The 24,365-nt window shown below is 34.7% G+C and overlaps 1 protein-coding gene across 4 annotated transcripts in view; it reads left to right on the top strand.

Annotated features, from left to right (window-relative positions):
- The window catches only part of POSTN (periostin), a 34,297-nt gene extending 11,275 nt beyond the window's left edge, over positions 1-23,022 (top strand). Inside the window, exons 8-23 of one of the 4 annotated variants that reach the window (XM_047756242.1) lie at positions 1,504-1,716; positions 2,291-2,425; positions 3,544-3,692; positions 4,885-5,021; positions 6,111-6,241; positions 6,739-6,869; positions 6,976-7,078; positions 7,185-7,252; positions 7,960-8,005; positions 10,913-10,993; positions 14,181-14,270; positions 15,230-15,319; positions 16,033-16,110; positions 16,489-16,572; positions 20,935-20,976; positions 22,217-23,022. In XM_047756242.1, the coding sequence (XP_047612198.1) occupies positions 1,504-1,716; positions 2,291-2,425; positions 3,544-3,692; positions 4,885-5,021; positions 6,111-6,241; positions 6,739-6,869; positions 6,976-7,078; positions 7,185-7,252; positions 7,960-8,005; positions 10,913-10,993; positions 14,181-14,270; positions 15,230-15,319; positions 16,033-16,110; positions 16,489-16,572; positions 20,935-20,976; positions 22,217-22,254 (1,616 nt within the window). In that variant the 3' untranslated portion in view covers positions 22,255-23,022. The remainder of the gene's footprint in view (positions 1-1,503; positions 1,717-2,290; positions 2,426-3,543; positions 3,693-4,884; positions 5,022-6,110; positions 6,242-6,738; positions 6,870-6,975; positions 7,079-7,184; positions 7,253-7,959; positions 8,006-10,912; positions 10,994-14,180; positions 14,271-15,229; positions 15,320-16,032; positions 16,111-16,488; positions 16,573-20,934; positions 20,977-22,216) is intronic. The other 3 variants (XM_047756243.1, XM_047756244.1, XM_047756245.1) reach the window with 3 other exon arrangements.
- The last annotated feature ends 1,343 nt before the right edge of the window (positions 23,023-24,365 follow it).

The following is a 24,365-nucleotide window of genomic DNA, read 5'->3' as shown; positions in this document are numbered from 1 at the left end:
GGTTGCGGGTTCGGTCCCTGCCCTTGCTCAGTGGGTTAACGATCCGGCGTTGCCGTAAGCTGTGGTGTAGGTTGCAGACGCGGCTCGGATCCCAAGTTGCTGTGGCTCTGGCGTAGGCTGGTGGCTCCAGCTCCGATTTGACCCCTAGCCTGGGAACCTTCATATGCCGCGAGAGCGGCCCAAGAAATAGCAACAACAAAAAAAAGACAAAAGACAAAAAAAAAGAAAAGAAAAACTTTTGTGCTGAGGTGGACTCAAAATCTTTAAAGACAAAATCCTTGAAAGAGTAGGCAAAGTAATTAAATAGTTAATTTAATAATTAAAATAATTAATCAGGATATCTTAAAGATCACATTATTTTGCACTGCCTTTATGTAAATCAGTAGCAGACATTAAAAATAACTAGAAAGTGTTGAAAAGAAATATTGGATGATCCAAATTTTATATTTTATATATATCATTCAATGCTTTTCATTCTAAATTTATGCTAAAGCTGATTTGAGAAAATTGCGTGGTTCTCTTTGGTCACTACTGATCCAAAGAATTTGGCTTCTTTCCAGTGTCCCTTTTTATTTTCAACTAGATTTTATGTTAGGACTGGCACATTTCATTTAGCCTACCCCAAATGTGCTTAACCAATTTAAGATGAGAAATTTTGATACAGATATAGACATAACACAGAATCGGCACAGATTCCTTGAAGAAATCTTTATTTGGCTATTTTCTAGATGTTGTCTTCAGGGTTGCCACAAAACTTCAATTTGTAAAAAACACAGTATCTGAAAAGCGCAGTAAAGTCATGCTCAAAGAAATGAGGGATGCCTCTACAGCTATTCTGTTACGAATGGCTAAGGCAAGATACTGCTTTGGTGTTTGGAATGGGTATCACTTACAAATAACTTTATAGGCCTTCTGAAAGGAGGAATTTTTTTTTTTTTTTCTTTTTAGGGCTGCAGCTGTAGCATATGAAGTTCCCAGGCTAGGGGTCAAATAGGAGCTACAGCTGCTGGCCTACCTCACAGCCACAGCAACACAGGATCTGAGCCGCATCTTCGGCCTACACTGCCGCTCACAGCAAAGCCAGATCTGTAACCCACTGAGCGAGGCCAGGGATCGAACCTGCATTTTCATATTAGTCGGGCTCGTAACCCACTGAGCCACAGCACAAACTCCAAGGAGCACTTATTCTTGTGTTCACATCAAAAATTACTTTCTGTAATAATAGGTACTTGATCTAACACATTTTATAGAGCTACACCAATCATTTCATGCAGCCGATCTTCCCTTTTGACTTCCTACTGAGCTAATAAACTAATTTTATTGTAGAGTTGGAAAAAAAATTTCTAGAACATAAACAGAATCTTAAAACCTTAGGTCAATACTTAAGTCTTATATATGTATTATATTTCTTAGAATACTTAGTTCCACAGTGAAATGCATCTTTTAGAGTCAAATGCTATTTACCTTGATCTGAAAGCTTGCTCTTTTTACTGTGTCCTGCAGCTCTCATGAAGTACCACATCTTAAACACCCTCCAGTGTTCTGAGGCTATCACGAGTGGCGCAGTCTTTGAGACCCTGGAAGGAAACACAATTGAGATAGGATGTGATGGTGACAGTATAACAGTAAATGGCATCAAAATGGTGAACAAAAAAGATATTGTGACAAATAATGGTGTTATCCATTTGATCGATCAGGTCCTGATTCCTGATTCTGGTGAGCAACAGTTTCGTTTCTTCTGCCTGCTGTCATTTACCAATTAGGATGCCTCAAGAGTAAGCCCATGGAACAGAAATGTGCAGTTTAAGAAAAGGTGTGGGAAGCACAAACACAAAATAAACAGTGAGCTGGGTACTAAATAGGCAGCTTGTGTAGTCATGGGCCTTGAACTTTGGCTTTCCAGAGTTTCTAACACCTAATATTTATAAAGATTACCTTCGTGCCAGAGTTTTTCCTTGAAAACAGAAGGAAAGATACAATCAAATGGTTACGTGTGGACCAATGAAAGAGCTGTGGTACCCGCAGGAGCAGAGAGACATGAGGCGAGCTATAGAGAATTAAAGAAAACTGAAAAGCAAGAAGTCAGAATGACATTTTCCTTCAGAAATTCTTTGCTTATCAACCCTGGGAAAGGGAAGCTGGAACTCTCTTACTGGGGACAGGCAGGATGTCTTAGCACATTGCCAGTGCAGTAAAGAGCTTGTGGAAAACAGCCAAAGACCGATTCACTAATTTCATGACGATTAATAACAATGACGACATTGTTTGACTGGTGGTGGTTTATTTACAGCCAAACAAGTTATTGAGCTGGCTGGAAATCAGCAAACCACTTTCACAGACCTTGTGGCCCAATTAGGCTTGGCTTCTGCTCTGAGGCCAGATGGAGAATACACTTTGCTGGCGCCTGTGAATAACGCATTTTCTGGTATGTACTGGTCACTGTCATTCCTGTCTTTCCTCCCCTACACACCATTTTTCTCAACCATGAATGTTTGTATTAAGGAATAATATTCATTTTGCGAGGTGTTGATTAGTTTCTTCACTGGCTACACAGATAGATGCTCCTCATTTCAAAACATTTCACTATAATAGATAACAAGAAGGGGAAGTTTGTGATAAGGGGTCGTCAGTTATTCTGCGGATCTGATCATATTTTCAGCACACATAATGAGTCTATTAATAGAAAAATAAATCTAACTTGTTTATTTAATACCAACATAATATTTAGGAATATATAGGTGGATTTTGAAACTCAGAATTTGAAAGGAAGGTATCAAATTTTAAATAAATAAAAAGAAGAGAATATTATGCATTTACATATTATGACGTCAACTATTTTCGCAAGTACTGACCCAGAAGCTGCTATTCAAAGACTGTGTTTAGATTAATGCAACCTGCCACATTTTTTTTCCCAGAAAAAAAAAATGACTTAACAAAGACATCTTTAAATTGTCAGGCAAAAATTAGCATCAAAAAAAATATTATCACCTTTTTAATTTTTTCCAAATACTAAGTTGTTACATAAGAAATGATGGAAATCATTAATAAGAAAATTCAAATTCTGAGAAAAGCTGTTTTTCCTCTCTGTAATAGCAATGTTCATATGTGTTGATAGCAACCCACCTTTAAGAGGTTATGTTCTTTAACTCTCTCTACATCAATCAAAACACATTCACAAATGATTCATCAGTAGTTTCTCATGTGACTAAGGGATATCAAATTCTCAGAGAAAATCTTGGCCGATCTTAGAGTTTAACTTTTGCAGTGACCACATAAAACCATGTGGCCCTCACAGAGGTGAAAACCATTGTTTGAACTTCTTGGAATCATGCTGTAGACATTTGATGAAATAGCTCATAGAGTTTTAACTGGCGCTCATAATTCCTAGCCTTCAGCTTTTAAACACCTCATGCAGTACGTAAGTGTAGGATCCAATAGATCAACCGTCTTGGGAGTTATCCATTTTCATGATTCTCTTTTATAGGAGAAATTTTAATGCTTTTTAAATAAAATAACCCTCCTTTGTAATGAATCTACTTATAGATGACACTCTAAGCATGGACCAGCGGCTTCTTAAATTAATTCTGCAGAATCACATATTGAAAGTAAAAGTTGGCCTTAACGAGCTTTACAATGGACAAAAACTCGAGACCATTGGAGGCAAACAGCTCAGGGTCTTCGTGTATCGTACCGTAAGTAAATCAGAACAAGATAAAATACCCACACTGGCCTAAATGTCAAAGACATGGCCTTCTCAAAGAAGGTTCTTACAACAAATGTTTCTCATAATTTTATTGATGTGGTTTTAATAGTTAAATATTCATAGGAAAAGACGATGAGGAAAGTATACAAAAAGTGTTATATATTAATACTTCCAATACTTTTCACTTGTTTCCTTAGAAATTACCTTTTCTAAAGCTTGATTTCAATTCCATAAATCACTAAACTTCTTGAAAACAAGCTTTTGTGTTATAGAGTTCCGTACTTTACTGTTTACAAGGTAATGTTCATATGGAGTCAAACATTTAGGATGAGCTTTTACTGTAAGATCACCATTTAGCAACAGAATCGCTTCTGGCAGACTTTCAAGATTAACTCTTAGAAGCTCATCAAGATTTCTAGAAAATGGTTCCAATGTACTTTATCTGAAGTAAAATTTCTAGAAAAGATTTCTTATCAAAATCACAGTGCTACTAATGGTGCTGTTCAGTTTCTGTCCAGGCAACACTGCAGCTACAGCTAAAAAGAATTCAGAGACATCAAGCATTAGCTAAAACTGAATATGACCCAGCGCTGCTCACCGCAGTTCCACAAAGCCAAGACGCACATTTTAAATGATGCAGAAAACAGGTTGCATTCTACATGATACATACATGAATATTATATTTGTTCAAAAATGCTATAACTTAGTAATTTGACTTATATTTGATAGGTCTTACAGTCAAGACAATATAGTAAATATTTGTGAAAAATCAGAAGAGGCAGAGAAGCCCTGAAACTTTATGGTTAAAGAAGGTCCTTAAAAGGCTAAGGGGCTAAAGTTTACTAAAGTTTACCCTCTGGTCTGTAACAATGATCAGAACCTGGAGAGGAATGACAGAAAATGTAGAAGTGTAATTATGTGGAATGTATGGTATTTACTAACAAAACTGGCTTTCCCACACACAGGGTAGCTTGCCTAGTAGTGGAAAAGCTAGTCGAATAAGCACAGTGAGGTCAGATTGTACACGACCTTAAACACAGAGGAGAGAAACTTTTTTCTCTAGCATTAGAAGTCAGGAGACCTCTTAGAAGAGCCTATCCAGAAATTCTACTACACAGCTTCTTCCACATGGGGAATTTCAGGTAGGAAATTGTCAGCTGTATCTTTCTTCTCTTTGCTAGGCTGTCTGCATTGAAAATTCATGCATGGTTAGAGGAAGCAAGCAAGGAAGAAATGGTGCCATTCACATATTCAGAGAGATCATCAAACCAGCAGAGAAATCCCTCCATGAAAAATTAAAACAAGATAAGCGCTTCAGGTAAGCTTACTAGTTTCACCTTCACAAAAGAAAGAGAGCTTTAGGCATAGTTCTGCTTCACAGTAAGTATTCCAGAATGCATTTAGTAGTTAATATTGTGGGGAACAGAATTTTTTTTTTGTCTTTTTGCTATTTCTTTGGGCTGCTCCCACAGCATATGGAGGTTCCCAGGCTAGGGGTTGAATTGGAGCTGTAGCCTCCAGCCTACGCCAGAGCCACAGCAACTTGGGATCCGAGCCGCGTCTGCAACCTACACCACAGCTTACGGCAACGCCGGATGGTTAATCCACTGAGCAAGGGCAGGGACCGAACCCGCAACCTCATGGTTCCTAGTCGGATTTGGTAACCACTGCGCCACGACGGGAACTCCAGAAATTCTTTTTTATTTTTGGGGTTTCTAGGGCCACGCCTATGGCATATGGAAGTTCTCAGGCTAGGGATCAAATTGGAGTTGCAGCTGCCGGCCTATACCACAGCTCATGGCAATGCCAGATACTTAACCCACTGACCAAGGCCAGGGATTGAACCTGCATCCTCACGGTTACTAGTCAGGTTCATTACCACTGAGCCACAATGGGAACTCTGAGAATATAATTTAGAATGAGATATATGCAAATGCTTTCAAAATGAAAATCTATTCTTAATACTATTTTTCTTCCTGGTGCAATGCACAAACAGATGATTTTGTGAGTAAAAATAAATAAATAAATAAACCATCTTTAAAAATTGAACAGACTGAACTGCTCCTTGCAACTTTTTTATAATTAAGCTTTTAAAAAATAAGTGTATATACTAACCAAAATTATTTGGCAGTTTATTAAATGAAAAAAAATGCTTCTACTTTGTTAGAAAGTATGACTGTCAAGTTTTTTAGGATAAAAAAAGAGTTCAGGAAATTTAAAGATCATGTATACATTTAAATGATTTTTCCATAAGAAAACTTCAGCAGTAAATTGCATTTGAAACATATGAAAATGCATGAACAATTTTCTCATGCTTCCACAGATAGGGATTCTATTCTCTTTCATGCATGGTGGGTAGGCATGGCTAGATTAAATCTAACAACATAAACATGCCCTTCTTGCTTAGCATCTTCCTCAGCCTACTTGAAGCTGCAGATCTGAAAGAGCTCCTGACACAACCTGGAGATTGGACCTTATTTGTGCCAACCAATGATGCCTTTAAGGGAATGACTAATGAAGAAAAGGAAATTCTGATTCGTGAGTAGACGTGAACACCAGATATTTGCCCCTTGACTTTGGGATCCCATTTCTTCCTCAAGCATTCCTGACCAGATGTCAGCCCTAAAAACACTCCCTTTTTCATATTCATGGCTAGCCTTTGTCTCCTTTAATTCCACTTGGGGTATGCAGAGGATTGCTTGGAAATGTTCTCAATTAACTGCTTAGTGTCATGTTGTTGGGCTAGATGTCCATTTACTATTTCTATTAAAGGCCACACAATTAGGTAACAACAAAAGAAATAGTCATGATTTCAAAAATAATTTGATTTTTTCCTCCCAGTGAGTTGGATAATATTTGATTGAACTGACTGAAGAGATTCTATGTTTTGACATAGACTCTATGTTTTGAGAGAACAATGAGAAATCACAGTGTGGAAAAAATAAAGACAAAGAAATATCTTCTCCTTAGTTCTCCTACTATCAAATTGTCAGAATATATGACATTCTGTTAAATAAGTATATATTTTCCCCCAGGGGACAAAAATGCTCTTCAGAACATCATCCTTTATCACCTGACGCCAGGAGTTTTCATTGGAAAGGGATTTGAACCTGGGGTTACTAACATTCTAAAGACCACGCAAGGAAGCAAAATCTATCTGAAAGGAGTAAGTTCTCTAGAATGAATCTGTGACAGTGTTCATCTATCACTCAATTCTCCTCATGTTCATATTTCATCAGATTTTTCATTAACACTATCCTCTGTTTTAACAGGTAAATGATACACTTCTGGTAAATGAACTGAAATCAAAAGAATCTGACATCATGACAACAAATGGTGTCATTCATGTTGTAGATAAACTCCTCTACCCAGCAGGTTGGTAATTACTGAATTCATGAATGGACTAAATCTTTTTCAGTAGAAACCCAGATTTTAATTTCACCTATTCTTACCAATATTCATCTAATATTTCTCTTCATAGACATACCTGTTGGAAATGATCAGCTGCTGGAAATACTTAATAAACTGATCAAATACATCCAAATTAAGGTATGGATATTGCATGTGTTTCTAATGTGTTAACAGATATTGCAGGTTTAACATAAGAGAATAGAAGTGTATGCATTAATAAGTAGATGGACATTGGGCTTGCATTGCTCTTTGTTCATTATGCACCATTGGCCTCATTTTTTCATGGTTTTATTCAAGAAGTATCTAATAAATGCTACTTGGGGCCAAGAAGTGTGTTAAGTATTCTGAGCAACAGTAAGTTGAATCAGATACGGCCCTTTATTTAAAAAATTTATAGTCCCTAGGGAAGATAAAACATTTTGATATAAAACTATAATAGTTCTATCAAATATTTTTGCTGCATAATAAAAGGGAAAGATAAAGTACTTACGAGAAATTTTCACTAATCACAATAGTTAAAGGCAAAGGACTATTCTGGGATAAATATTGGGTTGAATATTTGTATTCAGACATACTCATACAACATATGAAATATTATTTAGCAAACATATTTAATTTGGGATTATTAGCTATTCTATAATTTTTAAAACTGAGTAGCAAATTCAATCATTTTACACCATTTGCCCAATTGTAGGAAATTGGGAGATGATTTATGTGAAGACTTCATTTCTAGTAAATGTAATGATAGCTTTACTATTTTTACTTTGCTAGGAATTAAAAATTAGGGTACCAAGATTTTAATACAGCTACATTTCATGTTACCAAATATAAATATTTATTTTCAGTTTGTTCGTGGTAGCACCTTCAAAGAAATCCCCATAACTGTCTACAGTAAGTACATAATGAATATCTGTCACATATAAATGGCAAGATATTAAAAAATAAATGATAATTTTCTCTGTATTTACAGAGATGATTGATAATCTGGTATTTAGAATTCTAAACAATGGCAAATCTCACTCCACTTGAAACGGTTTGAGGTCTGGATGAGACTTTTTAGCCATGACTATGCCCTTCAACACCAATGAACCACTTCCTCACCCATCTGCTAGCTATCACATACGTACAAAATATATGCTATACCATATACATATATTATAGAGCATGGCAAAGAGGCAGGGGAAAAAGACATGCAAACATACAAAGAAGAGAGATGGCTAAAAGGCACTCAAGAGCCATCTGAATATTCAAATGTGTGGACCCTGAAATAACGTTGCTGAAAGATCTGTAGCTCATTCCATTCTCAAGCCCTCAGCCATCCAAAGGCAGGCTGTCAGAGAATTCTAACGTTTATGAGCTGGTGGTTCAAAGACTCTTCCCATTCAAAATGGGATGAAGGAACAACAACAACAATAAAAATCTGTCAGGTAATAAACCTAGAGTGTCTAGAATCCAAGATTCTTTTATTTCTGATTCTACCAGATTATCAAAATTAAAGCTCTCCTTCTTAACAATGGTAAAGGGTACTTCATTTGCATTAATGTAACTTATTGTGTTTCTTATTCAACATGGCTTTTTCTTCGTCTTTTTTTCTCTCTTCCATCTCAGCTTTCAAAGCAGAAATTCTTTCCATTTTGTTTTGACTCTACAATTCAACACTCAAAATGTATCAGTAAAGCCTTGCTTCAATTCTCACATTTATCTTGGCTAGAAATTATTCTATTTTATACCGTAAGCGTCCTGCTATTTAACTAAGAAAAATGTCCTTGAGACTTGCACTAGATATGGAAAGGAGTAAAGATGATGTAAGGAGCAAAACAAAATGACTGCTGCTCTTACTGACTTCAACTATGTAATAATAATAAAAGCAATCTTAGCATCAGGCCAGCTCCACACTGTTTCAAAGATTTAGTTGAAATATTTGTCATTCAACTTGGCATAAATTCCAATATAGAAGTATACAGTCTTGTTAAAGATAGATTTTATAATAAATTAAAGAACACTGAAGGGCTCTATTCATCAGCAGTGCTATGTCACATTTATCCATTAGAAAGGTACTACATTCCTTTATCTTTCCTACTTATCCATAAGAGGTCCACCACTTTCTATATATGCCAATGCAATATTTTGTTTACAATGAGCCAAACTGTTGTAATTTCTTTATTTTCCTCTACTTAAATTGGATCCTCACTCACAGAGAACAAATTACATTTTTTGAAATTATGCAAGTTTAATGAATCTTGCATACTTTCTCACAGCTCTTGAGACAGCTCTGAGATTGACGTTTTGATGTGGAATGTTTCTTTAACTCCTCTCCAACCTGTACACTGTTATTTGGAAGCACATTTCAAATAGAGGGAGAGACTAATTAAACTAAAGATCCCACTTTTGTGTTCCTTTATTGACTTGTCTCTAAAACTTCTTGAATTTCCATAACATGTACTATTCTTGTCCCCAAAACACCATACATTTTAAATTGTATGGGGTGGGGATGCTCTTTAGCATACGTTGTCAACTATATGACATTTGATGTAGAGAGGAATAAAATCAGTACTTAATCCTCAGCCCATGACTCGTTAAAACTATTTAAGTCTTCAGAAAAGCAAAACTGAAATAAAACTAGGAATCAAATACAAACATTCTAAACTACCAGTTTCTTAAAATGAAGTGACCTCTGTGGATTTGACCTTCATGGAAAGGTTCCTCTGTGGCCAGTCCACATGTGGAATCAATAATTGGACACACTGATTTGATATATTAAAAATTTTATAATTTGAGGTCTCAACATATGCAATCTGAAATAAGTGAGACATAGTCATGATTAAGCCTTCGAATCCATATTAATTCAAAGAGATGACTCAGCTAAAGATCTCAGAAACCTGAAATGAGAATGTGACAGAAATCCAAACTCTGCTAACATCTTGAATTTAATGTGTCAACACAATCTGTTATAATTGCAGAGATAGCTTTAGTGCATCAGCTAATGAATGCATTTTTTAGGCTCTAATTAGAAATTATAAAAAGCCAGTAGCTCTGGGATATGGCTCCAGAGGCATACTCCCACTTAATCTGTACAACTAAAAGCCAACCAAATAGTTGGCTGCTATTTCAAATAAATTTTGCACATTATTATCTCAGTTGGGTGGACGACATACATTCAAAATACACAACTTTCAGCATAAAAAGATGGTGATGATAAAGCTGAAAATTAGAGCCATTTTGGTCTACAACTTAAAAACTGATCATATGTTTGTTGCATAGAGCTCATATCTGGCTGGCTGAAACTCATTTTTACTTTTAAGTATTCTAAACTATTTTTCATATTTTCCTTTCTATGTCACTGTTATCAAATGCATGAAAAATATATTGAGTCTTTTTCTTTCAATGTCTTCTAATTGAAAAAGAATTCAACAATGCAATTTAAGATATTATGAATTGCATGAAATTAATCATGTTTGTCTTTGTTGCTATGCAGCCAATATTTTCAAGAAGTACAAAAGAAGGTAAAGAGCTTTAGTGGTACAGTTCAAAATTATAGATTTCTAGGTAGAAATCCTCACTTAGTGAGTATCTATTTCACTGGAACAAATCCAAGTCACTGGACTTCAGAATTCATCATCTGGACATAAGAAGATACTAGATTATGTACCACGAATATCTCCTGTATATGACTGCCTGAACAGTTACCACACTGATACCTCAGTACCCAACAAAGACAAAAAAAAAAAAAAAAAAGACAATTATGTTCAGGTTGTTTTTTGGGAAACATCATTTATGTTCCACTTTCTATACTTACAGCCACTAAAATTATAACCAAAGTTGTGGAACCAAAAATTAAAGTGATTGAAGGCAGTCTTCAGCCTATTATCAAAACAGAAGGTAAAAATTGGTATTATAACATGGTTCCTTAAAAATCCATATAATAGATTTGAATGTATCTACATTCTTTTTGAAACTAACATGCTAAATATTTCTATACCAATGGCATGCTCATTTAACAGCAGAATGCGGAATGCAAATTATTTAGCAGGGTAGATAGTGCATTCCTAATACTTTCAGTACATTTGCTTGTATTTTATTTCACTTGAACTTAATTCAATATTGCATTAGCACTAGTACCCAGATACTGATTAAACAAATCCTGGGCTTATAATAAATTAACCAGGTACACATATACTTATCTCCTGGCATTTCAGAGAAGAAAATTAAAGTCGCTTTTCTCTCTACCCCTACTGTCTCTGTTAGTCAATTTCAGTATCCTGATGCCCTCTTTATTTCACGTTTTAGTTAATTCCAAAGGATCAGACCTTAAGAATTTATCATTTCCATGTCTAAGCATCTTAATGTGATGAATGGCCACAGAGAACAGACCAGGTTATCGTTATTATTCTGTAAAAAGAAAAGAAATAGCCTTCCAAATAAGGAATAGATTATGCCTTCAATTGAATCTCAAGAAAACTATTATTGTAATTATCTTTGATTTTGGTATTTCTTCTTATTTTATGAATTAAGATGCCAACTTCTTGAATTCTTTTGTCTATTCCTCTAAAAGTAAGACATTATCTAAAACTTAGACATTGGAAATACGTATTTAAAAGTTTATTTCCTAGCTATTACCTACATTTGTATATATTCTTGAGACAAAATTGAGGTATTTGGAACTTTTTAAAAAATAATATATCTATTGTCAACTTTGAGAATTTGACTGCTCCTACACATTGATGAAAAGAACTTGGTGTTTTAAGATGAAGTTAAATCACAGAAATTTTTGTTGTGAAAATGTTTCTTCATTGTTTTAATGAAAAATTATAAAATGATCCCTGATTTTAAGTCTTTTACTCTTTTTTAAAAATTAGATTCCCTAATATTTTTTATAATCATGTGTACACAGCTTCTGTAGAAGCTTCTATAGAAATAATTCACATGTACTGTTTTGTTTTTTGTTGAAAAATTATTACATTTGATTTATACACATGTACTACTCTTATTTTAAAAGACTCTTCTCTTTTTTTTCAAGCTTCTTCATTCAACCCACTTATCTTCCCAATCTTTTTGAGCAGTATTTTACTGTATTAATCTTTCTTGGATTCTTCCTATGAAGGGGACTAGGATGAAAAATGGGGCCATGTAACCTATGCATTAATAAATCTTCACTTTAAAAATTCAGAAGTTTTACTTTATGTAACATAATGAAGGAGACAAATACTCTCTTTGGCAGCTATTTACAACTGTCTAGCTCTCGGATTGCTATTGGCATTTCCTTCTCACTGTTAGAACTTTTGCTGATCCACTGATAACTCTTGGATTCTTACTAAATAAATTATACTCCGAGACACTATTTTTTAAATGTTTCTTATAAAAAAGTACTTAACTAAATTTTAGAATTATGGAATAAACAACTGAAATTCAATTCAACAAACACTTATTGAGCACCTATTGTGTTGAGCACTCTCGTAGGTGCCCATGAGGAGTAAATATGAAAAAAAAAATTGTTATAAAAATCTGTCTTAATAGAATTTAAAGGTAGACGATGTTTCTGAAGTTTCAGTTTAGGCTCTTCTAAAGAAATGCCTATTGGGACATTTTATTCACTAATTTTCTGCTCTTTAACTCCTTAAATATTCTTTCCTTTTGAAATTTTCACACCTTAAAAACTTTGCCTTAATGTTTGATACTCAATGTCTACTGGCCCCATAGATCAAATATTATGGTGTGAAATTCTTACTGTTTGAAAGAATTTTACTCTTGTTTTCATTATTTTAGATTGTCCTAGGCTATTTAATTCTGGGTAATGGTGTACATTGACAATTTCTGGACAAGCAAATAAATCATCTCAAAGATAAGCAAATATAGTTACATTCAACTGTTAAAGGGTATTAATTATAGTATGAGTTAAATGTACTGAACTCCTCTAAGAAATAGTCTTGATTAACTAATGTAGTAATTAGCCTTCTAACATTCAAAATGATTTTCTCTGGGAGCAAAATCATTTTGCAAGTCAAATGCAAAAAAAAAAAAAAAAAAAACCAAAAAAACCTTGCATTTGAAGGACTGTTTAACTATTAATTAGTAAATATTTACATTATTCACATATAGAAGGTAAGTACTCAAATCCATTTTCCCAGGAAACCTGAAATTCGTATCTTAAAGGTAGGCATAAAATTGGTCTTTTTAATTTTATTATTTTATTTTTTTGTCTTTTTAGGGTCACACCCAAAGCATATGGAGGTTCCCAGGCTAGGGGTCAAACTGGAGTTGTAAGCCACTGACCTACACCACAGAGACAGCAACATGGGAATCAAGCCATGTCTGTGACCTACACCACAGCTCATGGCAACGCCAGATCCTTAACCCACTTATCAAGGCCAAGGATCAAACCTGCGTCCTTATGGATACTAGTCGATTCATTTCCACTGAGCCATGACGGGAACTCCAAAGTTGGCTTTTTTGATTTTCAGTCTTATGCCCATTAGATAAAAAAATAAAAGATGTTGAATGATTAAAGAATTAAAGTAGAATTAAAGTAGGAGTTCTCTTGTGCTGCAGTGGGTTAAGGATCCGGCGATGCTACTGCAGCAGCTCAGGTCACTGCTGTGGTGTGGGGCTGCTCTCTGGCCTGGGAACTTCCATATGCTGCACGTGTGGCCCCCCAAAAATTAAATAAAAAATTTCATAAGAAAGAGAGTAATATCAGTATGTTTAAGTAAGAGCTACACTAGTTATCATCAGAGCAACTCAAATTTGCATATACTACTGTACGGTTCCCAAAGTACAGCCACATTTAATAGTTTATGGGATCACAACTGTGGAAAAACTCGATGGATCAATTAAACAGCAATTTAAATGCTAAAGCAGGTGAAAGCTATTTCAGTAGCATATCAATAGACTGAGTCATTTTTTCATAAATACTGACTAATTCAAAGACAATGGGAACTATTACCAATTTCATAAAATCTGAAACCACTTTGACATTTGAGCAATACCAAATGTTGAAATAAGTTTCTGTTCTTATAAATTTAAAGGACTGCATTTAACATGGTATTTGTCTCCTAAAACAATGCCTCAGGACCCATGATAACAAAGGTCAAAATTGAAGGGGAACCCGAGTTGAGACTGGTTAAAGAAGGTGAAACTGTAACCGAAGTGATCCACGGAGGTGCGTCATATACGTTTCCTGTAGCCTGGTTAGGATCACAGTCAACTGTTTGAAATACTGTTGCTTTAAATATATTGAACATCTGATGTTTTCTCTTGATGTTTGCTTTATATAAATTATGGGAACACTCTTCTCAGTTATGGATTCCTATTACCCAGTCAATTAAAATATGGTTTACCTTTTAATGGATCTAGTTGGAATTAATTTAACCATTAAGTCACCAGGTCCAACAAAACTGTCGTTACTCTGCACATGCAAGGATGACTGTGAAACATAATGAAAACAATAATGTACGTTCAGACGAATATATTGAACTTAGAAGAAAGAATGGCCGTTCTCTAAGACTAATAATAATAAGGCTTCTTATGAGGTTCCCATTCTAATGATCTGTAATTCCCCAGATTCTCTCTAAACACTCTCTCTCTAAACAGTCAGGAAGTAGTATGACATGGAGTGTTAGCTTGCCTGTTGGCTCTCTCCTTTACCCAAGATTGAGGACTTAACTCCTACCTTTTAGACCTCTGTTATCTGAATTTATGTGAGATATGTACCCAAATGATTATGATTGAATTCTAAATGGTACTGCTTTGGGAAATACGTTTAATCATTAAAATGTCTAGTTTATGGAGTTCCTGTTTTGGCGCAGTGGAAACAAATCTGACTAGTAACCATGAGGTTGTGGGTTCACTCCCTGGCCTTGCTCATGGGTTAAGAATCTGGCATTGCTGTGAGCTGTGGTGTAGGTCACAGACGTGGACTGGATCCAGCATTGCTGTGGCTGTGGTGTAGGCCAGTGGCTACAGCTCCAACTGGATCCCTAGCCTGGGGAACTCCATGTGCCATGGGTGCGGCCCCCAAAGAAAAAAATATATATATATAAAAAAATAAAATGTCTAATTTATGATTATTTAGACACCATAAGGGGAGAAATTAAACACATTTTTCTTCCCCTATCTCAGAGCCAATTATTAAAAAATACACCAAAATCATTGATGGAGTGCCTGTGGAAATAACTGAAAAAGAGACGAGGGAAGAACGAATCATTACAGGTAATCTTTAATTCCATATATGGGACTATGCCTGGATTATAAAGAGCAAACCATATTTAATCCTAAAACACCTCCATAAGAACCATTAATGAAACAAGGTCATTTTCATGGTGGTTACTGAAGTTACTTCTTTTCTTTTTTGGCAGAAATAATACTAATCCTAAGTATGTAATCTATATTTTCCTCTGAACTGGAAAGTTTCTGACAAATCTAGAAGCATGTGTTTTTATCATGAATACACATATATATTATATAATATCCTATCTTCATTTTGCTATTTATTAATGAGTTACTAAATCCTAGAAGAAAAACCACTCCCTCCTTCTATTTGCCATTAATCTTAAGGTCTACATATTTACACACCAAAATATATGCAAGTTAAATGATTAATAATTTCAGTAAACCTCTGTATCAGTCTCCCACCAATGAACTGGCCTAAAATTCTGAATTCAGCTATTTTATATGTATTTGTTTAAACAAGCAGTCAGTAGTTATGGCCCATAATACCTACTCATGTAAATAAAAGTTTTATGGAAAGATAGTGTGACCATTCACTTACACTATGTCTCTGGCTATTTCCATGCTACCAGGACAAAGGTGAGTAGCTGCAAAACAACATATGATCCATGAAGTCTTACCATCTGGCCATTACAGAGGAAGTTGGCCTACTCTTGCTTTAGACCCTTTTTTAAATAAAATTGTCTCTCCTTTAGGTCCTGAAATAAAATACACTAGGATTTCGACGAGTGGTGGCGAAACAGAAGAAACTCTGAAGAAATTGTTGCAAGAAGGTCAGTATGTCTAGAAAAATAAGAATGTGACTTTACTTAAGCTACCTATAATCAAAGTCTAAAAGAATCTTTGAAGCCTTTTACATTTTCTCCTCAATCTCGTTCCTTTCTTCTAGTTCCAGACCAACACAAGAAAAAATCCCAAAGATAGGGAATGAAACTCAAATGGCAGTCATATTGATTGTTTTGTCCTATATTTGTTAAACACTGTTCAACAGCTTTGTAAGGACATTGGTTTATCCAAAAATAGCAGTAAAAACAGAGAATCAAGTGTTGGTCTGGAATTCATTGTTGGGCAGATGCCATTATATATCACATTAAGTCTCCTGCCTTTTTATTACATAAACCAATTTCTGCTATAAACATGTATCCTCTCAGAGGTCACCAAGGTCACCAAATTCATTGAAGGTGGCGATGGTCATTTATTTGAAGATGAAGAAATTAAAAGACTGCTTCAGGGAGGTTAGTAAAAGGGAAATAACTAACCCACTTAACAGGTTCTGATAACTGAGTTCTTCAACTTTTTAAAGACTGAGCATTCAGGTTTTTCATTTAATTACGTTAAAAAAGGCAACATCCTATGCTCTTAACAGACTGATTGGTCAATGGTGGTTAAAGTAATAAAGAAAGAATTACTAGTTTAAACAGTCTTTAAAAAGTCCATTGGGGAGCACTGAATATTTTTTTGCTTTCACACAGGTAATTGTAAGGATATTTTCAGTATGTGAAAAGGGAATACTTTTTAAATTGGTAGTTTTCTTTTTAAAGAAGCCAAATTGAGATATTTTTACATTTTAAAAAATGTATTCACTGCCCCCACAACAATAATAAAAGGCATGTTTATAGATTTTTTAAGTGCGTAGATCTAGCAAAAAAAAAAATGCATTTAGTAATTTTATTTTCCAAAACTACATTCTTGGGAATGCATATCTGTTTCTTCTAACAGTTTGAGTGATAATCAATATCTGGAGCTGTAAATTATTTTGCATATGAAATTAATTTTAATCTTTAAAATATGGAATGTTCTTGTCTATGGCATTAAAAGGATCTACTTTTAAAAGGAAAGAAGAAAAAAAGAATTCAAAATCTTAAACCCTCAATGGCAATTATCAAAAAAACAGTAAATGTCAGTAGAGTATCATTTGGGTTATTGGCATTTGAATAAATTGATTTCTAGTTCATTTTATTAATAATATAAATACTTAGGGTAACAAATTATTTTAGAGAACAAATTTCTAAAATATTTGGAAAAATCCAGTTTTCTCCTTAAAATATACTGTGAATTGAGAAGCACAACTTAAGTTCAGTATTTATTCAAATTATATACCCAGTGGCTTTTATGCTTAAATTTTTTTTAATTGTAGTACTATGTCCAAGAAGTTGTAAATTCTCTTGGGACTGTATGTATTTTTGGCAATTATTGCTTCCTTATTGTTTATTTTTATATACATGGGCTCTCTTACATAGCATTGTGGCTGTTCAGTGATAGTAAAAATAAATAATTTTTGTTGAATCAATGATTGAATTTCCCCTCAAGAGAAAAATATGTGTCTGAAAAACACAAGATTTCCTTTCAGACTGCAGGGAGTACATGACACTCCCCAAATCAAAACAGAACCAGTTTTCTGTTCTAATGCAGAATTTACTCATCTATCTCTAATGCTTAACTCTCCACTAGAAAAAGGTAGAGATTTGAGGGAAGAGGTGAAGACATAATGAAGATTAAGTTGAATTCTTTTTTTTTTTCAGTCCTTGCCATAGTAAGCAGCTTTGTAGAATGGCAGTGCTTTTTAGAGAATGAACCAATTAGTAGCTATACTTGCATATGTTGCTGTAATATACTTAGGCTTAAACTTGAGGTAAGTATATTTTCCTCCCCTTCAATAAGTTCCTGTTAACAAGTCCATGACAAATAATCAACTAAGCACTTAAGCATAACTTCAGCCAAGAGAAGATAATACCAAAATGACACATTAAGAATAAGATATTCTAATTTTAGTTGATGAAATCCTTTCTAAACTCTGGCTTCTGTTCATCCCAGAGGTTGATTCCTTTAGTTCCTGGCATTTGATTTCTCTACATATTTATAAAGCATCAGCTTCCACAATACCACACCATAAATTTTTTATCAAAACATTTCGAAGGTTATATTTCCTCATAAGAAAGAAAATATGAGCAGTATGGTTACTAATACCTGAATATTAATCAGACATTCTAGTTTTCTTTTTTTCAGCCCTGTAAAACCACTGAGTCAACACTGAGTTACAAGTGTCTTCTTGTCTTGATCCTAAGAGATACCGATATCCAAAAAGTTCGTGTGAATAAAAACATGATGTGCAAGATTGGATTTTTTTTTCCAGAGGATAGATATTCGATCTATATCTAAACTGTGGTCTTCATCTCAAAGCTTGGAGTTTTCCACCTGAACTGCTCCTATTGTGATACATATATTACATTTTGATGAGTTGAGTGTATTCCTCCATCATTTAAGTCATGATTATTAACGTGGCTAAGTGGTCCTTTTGGTACTAATATTATGATGCCGTTGAAATGTTTCAGAGTCTTTAACTAAAAAATCTTCCCACAAAATGTGTAGAGTTTTTTAGGCTTATTTTAGGTAGAACTACATTTATTGAAACTACTAAGGTAATTAAGAGAGGACAGCCGGTTACAGAGAAAGAAGCAAAAACAAAAGGTTATTTGGGAAGATTTTGACAAATCAACCAGTATAACATGTAAAGATTTACGGCCTCTGTAGAGAATAAGGGACTAGGCTGTAGGTGTGATTTCCAAACTGGGCTCCAACTTGAACTAATTAGGTAAACTGATTCTTTTCTGCCTTGCTTTCTTCATCTGAAAAGTGGGGATAGTAAGGTTACCTACATATAAATGAACATATGAAAAGCACTTGGAATAACATTCAGTGCATATAAACTCTCAGTAATGTTAGTTACCATCAGTATTAGAGTCAGTTAACACGACTGTGATCGACAAAGTAATATTTTACACTCTACTTTAAATTTCCAAAGTGATAGCCAGATAAAAATGCCCAACTTTTGCAAATAATTGTGTTGAAGCATTTTGCATGCTTCGGGAAATGTGGTAGAGAGGAACGTTTTTGTGGGATCATTCAGATGATTAGTTTCTCTTACCACATTTTGCTTCTCTAAACATGACCTAATAAAAGTGTCATCCTTTTGAGAAGGCAGAGAGCCATTGAGAGCAAATCTAGCTTTCCGCACTTTAATTGGGCTTTTCTTCTACAGATGTTTGCCTCAATGAACACTTCTTATTTTGAGGTTACCATAGCCAAATAGTAATAAATTAACAAGTTAATCAACTGGATGTACATTAATTGGATGCTGCCAAATTTATAAAAGAAAATCTGAGGATAAGTGCTTGTTTTGAAAAATAATGTTGTAGGAGTTCCCGTTGTGGTGCAGCGAAACAAATCTGACTAAGAACCATGAGGTTGCAGGTTCGATCCCTGGCCTTGCTCAGTGGGTTAAGGATCCGGCGTTACCGTGAGCTGTGCTGTAGGTTGCAGATGTGTCTCAGATCTGGTGTTGCTGTGGCTGCAGAGTAGGCCGGCAGCTGTAGCTCTGATTAGACCCCTAGCATGGGAACCTCCATATGCCGCGGTGCGGCCCTAAAAGGACAAACGAGACAAAAAAATAATAATAATGTTGTAAACATTTCTATAATTTTGTCTCAAATTGTATAATAAACGCTTTTGGAGTTTAATAAGTCCATTATAAAGAATGCTCCTATTCATTAATTAAAGATTGGATCCACCTTTTCTTGACAATATTTTATAAGCCATTTTTTTTGTGACCAAATAAACCTGAAGTTAAGAAAAATATATAAATTGGAGCATATTCCATAATTCAGATTTTTCTATCTCACATAAACTTTCCTTCACTATCTGATCTAATGAGGTTTTCTACAGTTCCGTATTTTGTTATAGTATTAATGTGGTGTGATGACAGATTATGCATCTTATATTCTGGGGCAGGGGCAAAGGAAATACATTTTGGAAATGTGCTATGTATATAGACACAGAATTCTTTGAAACCTGTTAAATATTTCTTTCCCTTTTATAAACTTGGTATTTTGCAACCAAAATTACCATTGGTAATAGTTTCATATCTTATTTTTAATGAGATTTCAGAGAACTGAAAAAAAAAATAGAAAAATTTTAATTTCATTATTGAGTATAGATGATATACAAAAACTAAGAAGTCAAATATTGGAGAAAAAAAATTAAGAAAGGTAAAAAGAATAATGAAGGCACTGTAGGAACCACATTTATTCTTTGATCTCAAAAATCTAACAACAGAGTGAAAAGGTGAATTTAGATGGAGCAAGTAGTCTTGCCAGCAGGTTAAAAGGGTGAGGACCTGGGGAATATTTTGAAGTCTGATATACCACAAATAGGAATGACTAGAAAAATTGAGTAGATATCTCTGGGAAAATATTTCTGCTAAACTTTATAGAGTGTTAGACATCCCTTCATCATAAAGTAATGCTTTCTATAGAAGAATGAAAAATCCATGCAAGTCACTTACTTCACACAAAAAGGAACATCATCTGGGGCTCCACAAGCCATAAGAAAACAATATGTTTTGCACATAGTGAACATTCATTATGATGTATGGAAAACAAATGTCTGTTGCCAATGCAAAAGCCTCACTACTCCAAAAAAAAATCTACATGTTTACATGGTGTTTATTTAAAACTTTATACTTTTCTGCCCAACTATGGTCTCCCTTCTCAGATTAGCCATAATATCAAAGTATTTTAACTACAGCTATTTAATTTCAGACACACCTGTGAGGAAGATACAAGCCACCAAAAGAGTTCAAGGTAAACATATTGACTACGACTATTTGCATATGTGACATACCTTTTGGTATATGAAGAGAAACCAAAGAAAAGGAGAGTATTTTATTTTAAGCAAAGTATCTGATGCTACGAATCAGAAAATAAGTTGATCATGTTATTCACTATTAGTAAAATATAATAATAATAATAATAATAAATGTCAAAGGAGAGGCAATTATACTCACGCAAACTGCTAGACACATTGAACCTTTGAGGTAGACTCAAGAAGAGTTAATGTGGGAGTTCCCATCGTGGCACAGTGGAAACGAATCTGACTAGGAACCACGAGGTTGTGGGTTTGATCTCTGGCCTCGCTCAGTGGGTTAAGGATCTGGCGTTGCAGTGGCTGTGGTGTAGGCCAGCAGCTGTAGCTCCAATCAGACCCTTAACCTGGCAACCTCCCTATGCCACAGGTGTGGCCCTAAAAAGCAAAAAAAAAAAAAAAAAAAAAAGAAGAAGAAGCGGAGTTAGTGTGAAAAGAAATCCTTCAGTACCAGAGCCAAGCAAAAATAGGATGCAGGTAGACCTGAAGTTTGTGAAAATATTATTTAAGATGAGGCTACAGTTTGAGACAAAAAAGTTCAAAAGTGTATGTACACATACATAAAACTGTTAATATAACTATGTACAAAATTTTGATATTTGTGTGGGAAATACATGTATATATCACCCATGCACTATAATTTTATTTATAATTCAATTCATGTGCATTTTCTAATCTTCCACTTAGGTTACCTTATATTTTGACCCATTAAAAAAATCAGAGATCTCCCTTGTGGAACTTAGAATAAATTACATGTTTGGAATTTCTAAGATAATTATATACTAATAGTCAGAAGAATTTGCAACATGTATAAATGCATTATAAGCATATCTGATTTTAACCCAGTCCAATATGGACATTTGAAACTAAAGACTCAATTGTACAAATAATTTTTAACTGAAGGATTTAACAGAGATTTCCCTAAATGTGAAGATTTATCCCAATTTTCTGAGGAACTAAAATCATCACTTTAAATTATTATTTTCATATACCTTTGATCAAAAGATGACTTAAGTTTTATCATTATAAATTGGAAGATACCATTAGGAAAATATGATCTAACACTTATTACAATCAGGTGGTCTTTTATAGATACAGTTATGCGTAGAATATCATATTCTTAAACACTCAAGTTTCATCACATTTACAATCTATATGTTCTCTGTTCTTCCTAATCAGGATCTAGAAGACGATCAAGGGAAGATCGTCCTCAGTGAAAAGTGAAAATCCAGACTCCAGACAACAAAGTTTATGAAACCCTAAGTAAATAACCTGATCTTAAAGGAAAAATATGAAAGCCACCTCAAAGTGAAGAAATGAGCCACCAACACAAAAAAAAAACAATCACTGAACAATTCTGAGTGCAAAATGACATTTTTTTTCTGAATGAGAAACATGAGGGAAATTGTGGGTTTAGCCTCCTGTGGGATAGAATCTGAGAGAAACATAACATCTCACAGGCTTTTACATCTTGACACTGAAACTTCTGGCTAACTTTGGAATCCATCGGAGAAAATTCTTGTCCCTGGATTCATTACAATCCAAATCTCAGAGTGGTGAGCTATTATCCCATTGAGAAGATTGAACCTTGAATTTGTATAATGGATAGATAAAATGCATGCAAGGAGTTACTTCTCTGTGGGAAATGGATAAATAGAAATGGATGCTCCGTATTAAATAACTGAAACAAAACTTTTACATCAAAAAGCTTTGCACATTTCTAATACAATGTGGGTTAACTGGTAAATTATATTATTTCTACAAATAATTTTGTACTCTTGAAATGTTTGTTCTTATGCTTCTTGCAATACATATTTTTATCTCAAACATTTCAATAAATCCATTTTTCGGGTATACAGAGAATTACTTCAAATTGGCTAATTTGGAAAACTCAAGGTTTAAGTTAATGAGAGGATTTGGACTTGGGAACAGGATATTATACCTCTTTTTTTATAACAAATACTCATTAAAGGAAATTGAATGAATTCAGTATTTTTTGAATTTTTAAAACTACTGTGATATATGAAGAATCATTACACAATGTAGTAATATCAACTGAGTATATAATATAACCCCCAAACTGTGTTAAGTTGTGAGAATTTAACAGATGAATCGGGCAAGTACTGTCCTCAAAGGGTAAAAAGCCAAATCACCAATAACCCAAAATATATCAGGGGCTACAACAGAAGAATAAGCAGCAGTGCACAAGCACAAATGCATCAGTTAATTATTTCTAGGCTTGGGCTAACACAGAAGGAGCCAAAGAGATGCCCTTGACCAAGACTTGAAGTAACGTAAGCATCTACTGCATGGCAAAGGAGGGGAAGAAAAATATTTGTTTGCTGAGAGTGATGAAGAGATTAGTTTGATCTACTCAGATTTCCACAAGTGTCATCCTTTCTTTGTCTTAGTTGGGGTAAGAGCAAACAGGGGATAGAATGCATACTGCTGAGAAACTGAGTTGTGGTAGTAAATTACCCTGTGCGTTGGAGGTGGTCACTGACAGACTGCAAGACAGAGGAAGACCAAACTAAAGATACCTCTTGGATCAGAGGCTTAGTTCTAGAGTAACACGAAAGGACTTGGAAAGACGTGAGGTAGCTGAAAAGCATTGGTTCTGTGAGGAGCAAATGGGGTGATCAAGTGAGATATAAAGTTCTGATGGTACCACTGACTGAGGAAGTCCTGAATAGCCGGGGTTTTCCAGAATGCTTTCTAGTCTGGTACAGTGGTGAGATTTATGTCTAGCATTTAGAGCCCTAGCCAAGAAACAAAATGTCCTGCCAACTCAGTACTCACATGGAGAGCCTTCAGACTTCAATCTCAACTGGACAGAGTATGGCCGTGATTTAACCATGATTCGAAGGAGGTGGTTACATAAGGTGGTGCTGGTAGAATATACGAAGCTCTTATCAGCACAAATGGCTATTCCAAACAGATAGCATGCAGTTTTTGATCCTCTAGAAGGTCATAAACTGACTGCATAGAACAAAGAGCACATGGATGTGTTCAGTTAGCTCCCGTCAGGGTCTGCATTTGATAAAGAGCTAGGTGTGGCGGACAGTTCATGGTCATCGGGGACAGCAGCGATGAAGCTGAGGTCTTTTTAAAAGCTTTTAAGTTTTAAGGCCTTGCTTCTTTTTTTGTACCACAGAAGGAAACCATCAGTATTGGCTAGTACAAATACGAAAATCTAGCACATCTCTCTGGTAAAGGACAGTCAAGTGACACATGCAAATATATTTAAGATAAAATTTAAAGATAAATTATTAATAAAATAGAAATAAATTAAACAATAATACACATAAGAAGAAACAAGATTAAAATA

Source organism: Phacochoerus africanus, chromosome 13, assembly GCF_016906955.1.
Source record: "Phacochoerus africanus isolate WHEZ1 chromosome 13, ROS_Pafr_v1, whole genome shotgun sequence".
Lineage (NCBI taxonomy): Eukaryota > Metazoa > Chordata > Mammalia > Artiodactyla > Suidae > Phacochoerus > Phacochoerus africanus.
This window is presented reverse-complemented; position numbering and strand designations above follow the sequence as displayed.